At 36.5% G+C, this 8,788-nt stretch overlaps 1 protein-coding gene across 1 annotated transcript in view; it reads left to right on the top strand.

Moving 5' to 3' along the window:
• LOC115287514 (cytochrome P450 20A1) overlaps positions 1–8,788 on the top strand; it is a 47,365-nt gene that overhangs the window by 23,897 nt on the left and 14,680 nt on the right. Inside the window, exons 7-9 of the mRNA XM_029934035.1 lie at positions 3,968–4,083; positions 5,120–5,174; positions 8,338–8,458. Of these exons, the coding sequence (XP_029789895.1) occupies positions 3,968–4,083; positions 5,120–5,174; positions 8,338–8,458 (292 nt within the window). The remainder of the gene's footprint in view (positions 1–3,967; positions 4,084–5,119; positions 5,175–8,337; positions 8,459–8,788) is intronic.

The raw sequence follows: 8,788 nt of genomic DNA, 5'->3' as shown, positions 1-8,788 counted from the left end.
GGCGTGGTTATGTTTAATTGAAGTTGCTTTTACAGCACCAAAGACTTAATCATCCATTTTCTATATAAAAAGTAGCTACTTTTTTTGCGTGGACCTCAAGTATACTGTAGTATAGAGGTGGAATTTAAGGAAAGGTATTAAGCAGGCTGTGTTTTAGCTTATGGGCAAGTAATAAATTATATCATGTATCTTGAATGTATCATAGATAAGCTGCTATATTAGGTGATTAACTAGTTGGTACCTAACCTTCTAATTTCTGTATAAGTCTAATTACATGAAATAGAAGTGGGGGTTTTGATTTTTTTACTTTGCTTTTCTGTTTGGAGTATCATTGAAACTACTGTATTGTAAATGATGGAAAATAATTGCATATGTTAAAAAAAAATAAATTGTAGGGGCGCCTGGGTGGCTCAGTCGGTTAAGCCTCCGACTTCGGCTCGGGTCAGGTCTCAGGTTCGTGGGTTCGAGCCCTGCATCAGGCTCTGTGCGGACAGCTAGCTCGGAGCCTGGAGCCTGCTTCGGGTTCTGTGTCTCCTTCTCTCTCTGACCCTCCCCCTCTCATGCTCTGTCTCTCCTGTATCGAAAATTAATAAAACATTTAAAAATAAATAAATAAATAAATTGTATAAAAAAAAAACAAAAAACAAAACAAAAAAAATGAGTCTGTGTTGGTATTTATGTGACTTGGATCCATGGCTGGATCAGTGCATCCTTTGTATAAGTGAGTAATTTCCAACCAGGTCTGTACATTAAAATCACTTTGGGAACTTAAAACAAAACAACTGAAGATCAAGCCCTACCCCAAGCCAGTTTATTTGGAGTCTGAGAGAAAGGCACCCTGGGCATCAGATATTTTTATGAAAGCTTTCTGGATTATTCTGTTGTACCTGTAGGTTTGAGAATGTACAGAAATAGTTCCCCAACTTTGCTATACATTGAATCTTTTAAAAAATATAGTGAGTAAGGGCGCCCCTGGTTGGCTCATTCAGCAGAGAATGTGGCTCTTGATCTCAAGGTCGTAAGTTCCAGCTGCACTCTGTGTGTAGACATTACTAAAAACAAAACACTATTAAAAATAATAAATAAATATTGAAGCCAGAGTTCCATTCCTAAACATTCGGATTTAATTGGTATTAGGTGTAACTTGTACTTTACCATTTTTTAAGAAAAAGCTTCCTAGGTGATTCATATCTGTAGCAAAGTTGTAGTACAGTGTTAATAATATCTCATTTTAATCACTAACGTGTTACATTCATGCCATCCTTTAACTATTTACTGAGTATCTGTAATATTCTCGTTTGCTTTTGGTGCTGGGGAAATGTCCATGAACACGGCAAACAATTCCTGTCCGGTGGCACCACTTTCTAGTGGGAAGAGGCTGGCAATAATTTTAAATAAGTAAGCTGAATAGTGTGTAAAAAGATGAAAAGTGCAATAGAATTAAATCAACAGTGGGGATACGGTGTGCCAGGGATGAGGGGCCTGTAATTTTGAATGGGTCTTGTTATTAGGAAAGCTTCTACTAAGATTAGGTGACTTCTGAGCTAACACTTGTAAGAGATAAGGAAACCAGTCAGTGCAGATCATGTGAATATCTCCATGTCCAAAGGAAGGAGATTCCATGTGGAGGGAAAGTAATTGCAAAATCCTCAAAGTAGGATTCTGGTTTATTTATTTGGTGTATAGGGAACTTTTTAGCTGGAGGGAAGACAGAAGAGGAATAGAAGGAGATGAGGCCAGAAAGACTGGGAAGAGGGACAGGTTTTATATGACTAGGTTGGGGGCACCTGGGTGGCTCAGCCGGTTAAGCTGCCGACTTTGGCTCAGATCATGATCTCGCGTTTGTGAATTCGAGCCCCACATCCGGCTCTGTGCTGACAGCTTGGAGCCTGGAGCCTGTTTCAGAGTCTGTGTCTCTTTCTCTTTCTGCCCTTCCCCTGCTTCACGCTCTGTCTCTCTGTCTCTCAAAAATAAATAAACACTTAAAAATTTAAAAAAATAAGACTAGGTTGTTACTATGAGATAGGAAGCCACTGGAAGGTTTTGAACAGTTATAATCTGAGTTAATGTCCTCTTTTTTTTTAAAAGATTTTATTTTATTTTACTATTTTTAATGCCTATTTATTTTGGGAGAGAAAGGGAAAGAGCATGTGTAAGTGTGGGGGGGAGGGGCAGAGAGAGAGAATCCCAACCAGGTTCCTTGCTGTCAGCACAGAACCTAATGGGGTGCTCAATCCCATGGACCATGAGATCATGACCTGAGCTGAAATTAAGAGTCAGATGCTTAATCAACTGAACCACCCAGGCGAACCCAAAGATTTTATTTTTAAGTAATCTCTACATCCAATGTGGGGCTTGAACTTATAGCCGTCAAATCAAGAGTTGCATGCTCTACCAACTAAGCAAGCCAAGCATCCCAATCTGAGTTATGTTTTTATTTTTTTTTTAATTTTTTAATTTTTTTTTATTTTTGAGAGAGAGAGAGAGAGAGAGAGAGAGAAACAGCATGAGCAGGGGAGGGTCAGAGAGAGAGGGAGACACAGAATCCGAAGCAGGCTCCAGGCTCTGAGCTAGCTGTCAGCACAGAGCCCGACGCAGGGCTTGAACTCATGAACCGTGAGTTCATGACCTGAGCTGAAGCCGGAAGGCAGATGCTTACCCAACTGAGCCACCCAGGCACCCCTGAGTTATGTTTTTAAAGGGTCATTCTGGCTGGCGTGATAGATTACAAGCACCTAGAGCAGAAGCAGGGGAAGTAATTTGTGGGCTATTGCAGTGAACCAGGCAAGAGAAATAATGTGGATTGGACTAGGTGGCAGGCAACAGCAAATATAGAATTTAAAAAAAACAGTAAGGGAGAATAATTCTGTATTTTGAAGATAGAACACCAAGATTAACTGACAATTTATTTGTGTGGTGTAAGAGAGAAGGAGACACCAAGGATTTAGGCCTGAGTAGTTGGAGAATGAAATTGTTAGGGAGAGCGGGCAGACTGTAGGAAGATCAAGTTTTGGTGGGAAAAAATCAAGAGTTCATTTGTGTATACGTTATGTTTAATATGCTTCAGACATCTAAGTGGAGAGGCTAATAAGTTGGTTGTTAGATATACGAGTCTGGAGTTCAAGGGAAAGCGTTTGTGACTGGAAACATAAATTTGGGAGTATTCAGTCCATAGATTGTATTTAAAGCCTTGAGACTAGTGACCACCATGGTAAAGAATGTAAACAGAAAAAGAGAAGAGATCCAAAAACTGAGTCCTGACCTTAGAAATTATATCATTAAGAAATTCAAGAGAAGGAATCAACAAACAGAAACAGAATGATCAGGCAGCAAAGTAGGGTAAGTATAGAGTCCAGGAGAGAGTTGGAATCCCAAGATTTGAAAATCTTACACCTGGAGACTATGTGATCAACATCGTCAAATCCTGTGATGGGTCAAAGTAAGATGGAGACTAAGCAATGACCTCTGGATAATTTTGACTGTTGGATATCAGTTATTTATTCTGTATCTTTCTGGTTTCAGCAATCTACTTTTCTGATAATTTCATGTCTGTTTGTGTCCCCAAGTGCCTGATATGGGAGAGGAATGGAATTAAAAGGGCAGAATTTAGTAGGAAAGTAGATAATATCATAGGAGAGGTTTATGTGTGTAGAAGCCTCCCCAGTGCTGGCTTTAGTTCTATTTCTTGATGCGAATGGTGATATTATGAGTGTTTGCTTTATAATTATTCCTTAGATTGTACCTCTATGGTTTATATACAGCTTTTTATATGTAAAGTTTAGCTAAAAAGAAGGAAAAGAAAGTTCATGTATTTAAATATAAATTAGCTTTTTGAAAACTGTTAGTTAAACCTCTTTTACTTTTGAAAGCTTTGTTCTGCACATAGAAACACTGTACAAAAACATTTAAAAATGTTCAGTCTTTACAAATGCTTGTTTTCTAAATTTTTTTTGGATTTCTCTTTAAGCTCTTACGCAACTGGAATCTATCTTAAAGAAAATCATAAAAGAACGAAAAGGAAGAAACTTCAGTCAGCATATTTTCATTGACTCCTTAGTACAAGGGAACCTTAATGACCAGCAGGTGATGTAATTGTTAAATGTTTATCAAACAAATGATAATCACACATATATAGTTTGCTTTTTCTTCACTTTAATCCAGGCTCCCTCCTTAAATTCAGTGGCTTCTCTTTTAATGGTCATCATCCATAAATATTTTAGTCTGATGTTAGTAAATACAGGTATTTAGATCTTTGAAGCAGCTGTATATTACATAATATTGGGTAAGCAAATACTGAATCAAAATTCTCCCTTCATAAGGTGGGGAGGAATTGTATAAGTTTTTTTTTTTTAAGTTTATTTTTGAGAGAGAGAGAAAGAGAATGTGCACAAGTCAGGGAGGGGCAAAGAGAGAGGGAGGGAGACACAGAATCCAAATCAGGCTCCAGGCCCTGAGCTGTCAGCACAGAGCCAGACATGGGGCTCAGACTCATAGACTGTGAGGTCATAACCTGAGCCCAAGTCGTACACCCAACCAACTGAGCCACATGGACTTGTATAAGTCTTTATCAGCCAGGCTGCTCTGCTTGAATGACTAGATATGGCAGCTTGGTTTGTTCCCCGGGTGCCTCTGTTATCCCCAGCATACCAGCTGTGTGGTGTTGTCAGGCAAAGGACAAGAGTCAACACCTGTTCATTATAGGAATCTTCTGCCCATTCTATGCATGCAAATTTCATAGGCAGAATGGTTTGCCAGGTATGTGTAGGTGCAGAAATTGAATAAAGCTCCAAGGATAATGGCAGCCTCACCTCCACTGTTTTTGAGGCTTTGCTCCTGCACCGAGCCAAGCCAGAAAGATAGGATTGAGCTAGTGATATTTACAAAAAGCATATTATGAGCCAGTGATATTACCAATAAATGTTTATTGCATCAAAAAGGCAGTGCAGTATTTAGGTTGGTTTTTACATTAGATTTTTTTTTAAGTGGAAACATTATAAAGAAATAATAGACCTTTTTTCTTTTCCTTGACCCTAATTCTATACTGAACATCATTTTAGTAGGATCTAACACAGGCTACCTTAAACATTTTACACTTTCTAAACTTAGTTTTCTCTCCTAGATCCTTGAAGACAGTATGATATTTTCTCTGGCCAGTTGCATTATAACTGCAAAATGTAAGTATAAACTGATTTATTTTTGAGATACATTGTAAAATATACAGGGATAAAACAAAGGAAACATTGTTTGTAAGACCTCTTTATAATTGCCCTTCTCTTCTCTTTTTTATTCTTGTTTGGAAGGCTTGATTCACACAGCTGCCTTTTTTTTTTCTTACCCCAGGTGCTCTATGCCACCTCTGAACATTGCCATAAATTTCTTGACACAGTTTATGGATTTTGAATTCTAGTCAGTGCCTTTAAAATGAACTGCTATTGACACCTTTCCAGCCAGAGCAGTGAGCTTTTCAATTTCCTGCTGCGGCTTTTCTCTTTGACTCCAATCCAGTTTGCTATTATTAAAGTCTACCAACAGAGGATAGAGGCCACAGAAATCACAATTTAAAAGAACTCCACTCTTGGTGGAATTGAAGAAGATTTTTATTTAAAATTCTACAATGTGTGATATGTTTCTGTGTTTCCTTGCTGCATTTTAGTTTAGCAGAGTACCATTAATTCATATGGTATTTATAAATATTTTTGTATGTTTCTAAAAATATATTAGTATAAAATGCTAATCAATTTGAAATAGAAAAAAATTTTATGTTCATTTGAAAGATTTCATTTACAACTTTGTTTTAAAACAATGATTCAAAATGTAAACTTCCCATACATTTTTCTTCCTTATAAAATTTTTGACATCTAGAGAGATGTCTAGATATTATAGATTAAATGGGATTTAGGTCAAATATGTCAAAAATAATGTATTGAACTTTTTTAAATAGTACTTAACTTTTTTAAAAATTTACTACATTAGGGGCACCTGGATGGCTTAGTTGGTTAAGCATCTGACCCCAGGCCATGATCTCACAGTTCCTGAGTTCAGCCTTAGCCCCACATCCTCAGCCCCACATGGGGTTCTCTACCCTTCAGCATGGAGCCTGCTTCGGATCCTCTGCCCCTCCCCCTCTCTCTGTCTCTTCCCTTCTCTCTGCCCTTTCCCTGTTAACGCCTTTTCTCTCTCTACTCGCACTCTTTCTCTCAAAAATGAAAATAAACCTTTAAAAAATGTACTATGTACTACATTAAAATACATCTTTGCTAAAGATGTTCAAAAACACCTAAATTGGTTGTACTCTGGATACAGAGCAGAAAAAGTGACTTGCAAGTCAAGTTAATGTGTTTTGATCGTATTGCAGTTTTTAGGGGGAATTTTAGCCTATCAATCACTCTTTCTTTACACATGGGTTGGTTATTTTTTACGGTACCTCTAAAGTTTTTTTTTTTTTAATTTTTTTTTGTAATGTTTTATTTACTTTTGATACAGAGAGAGACAGAGCATGAGAGGGGGCGGGGCAGAGAGAGCAGGAGACACAGAACCGGAAGCAGGCTGCAGGCTCTGAGCTAGCTGTCTGCACAGAGCCTGATGTGGGGCTCGAACCCACAAACGTGAGATCTGACCTGAGCTGAAGTCGGAGGCTCAACCAACTGAGCCACCCAGGCGTCCCTAAGGTTTTTAAGAGTCAAGATACGCAGGAAACTTTAAAGTTCTTCCTTTACTACTAATTAACCTTGAGCAAGATGCCTGCCTCTGAATTTTTTCCTTTTCTAAAATAAGAGTTTAGCTCTAGAGGACCTCCCAGGTGTCTATCAAATATACAGTTGTGTCTTTGATTCAGTATCATAATTAAAGAACATTCAGTGACTTAAAATCTTATTTTTAAGTTGTGCTTAGTCATACTTTTTGGTGGAGTTCTACAAAAGAACCAATGCTCGAGATTATTAAGCTTATACAATTATATTAATTTTAAGTGATAATATACTGAAGCAGGTATTATGAGTGCCTTCTGTGTGTATATCCTTGTACTAAATCTTTCAGTGTTGTTTATTACTATATATTGTAAAATTATGTACATATCATATATTGTATGTACAAATTTTCATACCACTTGTGAAATAGAAATTCTATAGTGCACTGAAAAGCCCTAATAAAGAGGTTTTTGTAGGAAAAAGCTAAGGACAGGCAGTTACTCATGTGCCCTTTATAAACTCTGGTTGTGAGTAAATTATAAAAAAAAATGAGTACTAGACAGCTATTAATTCTAGTGGTAATAACACTTAGTACAGAAAGTGAATTATGTCCTTTCTAGGAATAGGAATTGAATAATATGTGAATTAGGCAAACATTTTAAAAAAAGTAACTTTGAAACAAATTTAAGACAGCCCTTAGTGTAAGACAGAGATAATAAGTAGAAGTAGAAACTACTTAATGCATTTTTAAAAGTACTTGACATAGAAAAAGTAGTATAGATACAGTCTTCTCAAGCATAATCTAGGGCAAAATGTACTATGTATCTGGATGGTTCCATTCTTTGAATAGTTGTCATGCTAATGGATTTCTAAAAGAAATATAACTACTCTTACTACCTCTGTTTTATGTTCATCATGTAATTTTCCTACCTTTCCATTTCCTCAGTGAATATAATCTGTAAGCTATTTTAAGTAAAAATAAACCCATAAGTTTAATAATCTTCCAGTCTTGGTGTTCATCAGAATAATTGTGTTATTTATTAGAAGTACGGATGCATGGACTCTACCCTAAACCTTATGTTGAATCAGAATCTGTGAATGTGGGGTTGTGCTGTCAACCAAATTCTGGGTGGTTTTTGAGAACCACTGTTCTAAGCAATAACTGGTACTAATTTTTGAGCCAGTGTATCTACCATTACAAATAAAAATTTAGAATATTGATTTATAGGTAAATCTCCTGCTACTTTGATTTGTATGAGTCATTTCATGAGGGCTCCTGAGTAAACTGATAAATCAGTATTTTTATTATACAAGGTTGGATGAACCAGACAATATATTACAGTTGTCAAGATTTAGTACTCTTCCAGATGTGAATTTTATTTATTATCATTACTATTTTTACTTAAGGTAAAATGCATTTTTGGTCTCAGTTACTTGCCAGTTTTTAAGAAAGAAATTTTCCAGATTGTACTCTCTTTAAGAATGTTCTATAAATATTCATGTTCTGTTCAATCCTGTGAACAATCTTATTTTATTTTTTGGTAGCATTTATATATCTTCCTTATCAAAAAAAAATGAAAATATGGGAAAAAATAGTAACCAAAGTATGAATTAGCTATTTTCATTGTTATTAATATAAATTTTTACTTAGTGTGCACCTGGGCAATCTATTTTTTAACCACCTCTGAAGAGGTTCAGAAAAAACTTTATGAAGAGATAGACCAAGTTTTTGGGAAGGATCCCATTACTCCAGAGAAAATTGATCGGCTCAGGTAAGAATACAATAAAAAGAAGAGCAGATGATTAAAAGGTAAATTTGAATTGGTTTAAATATCTTTTATTTAAATTTTTTTAGTATTTGTTTATTTTTGAGAGAGAAACAGAGTGTGAGCTGGGAAGGGGCACAGAGAGAGGGAGACACAGAATCTAAAGCAGGCTGTAGGCTCTGAGCTGTCAGAACAGAGCAACGTAGGACTTGAACTCACAAACTGTGAGATTATGACCTGAGCTAAAGTTGGACACTTTTCCAACTAAGCCACCCAGCCATGTCTTAATTGGTTTAACCAGCTTATTTAAAGCTAATGATAATATCTAGGAAAGGA

Source organism: Suricata suricatta, chromosome 3 (assembly GCF_006229205.1).
Source record: "Suricata suricatta isolate VVHF042 chromosome 3, meerkat_22Aug2017_6uvM2_HiC, whole genome shotgun sequence".
Classification (NCBI taxonomy): Eukaryota; Metazoa; Chordata; class Mammalia; order Carnivora; family Herpestidae; genus Suricata; species Suricata suricatta.
Note: the sequence above shows the minus strand (reverse complement) of the source record. Positions and strands in the feature narration are given on the sequence as shown.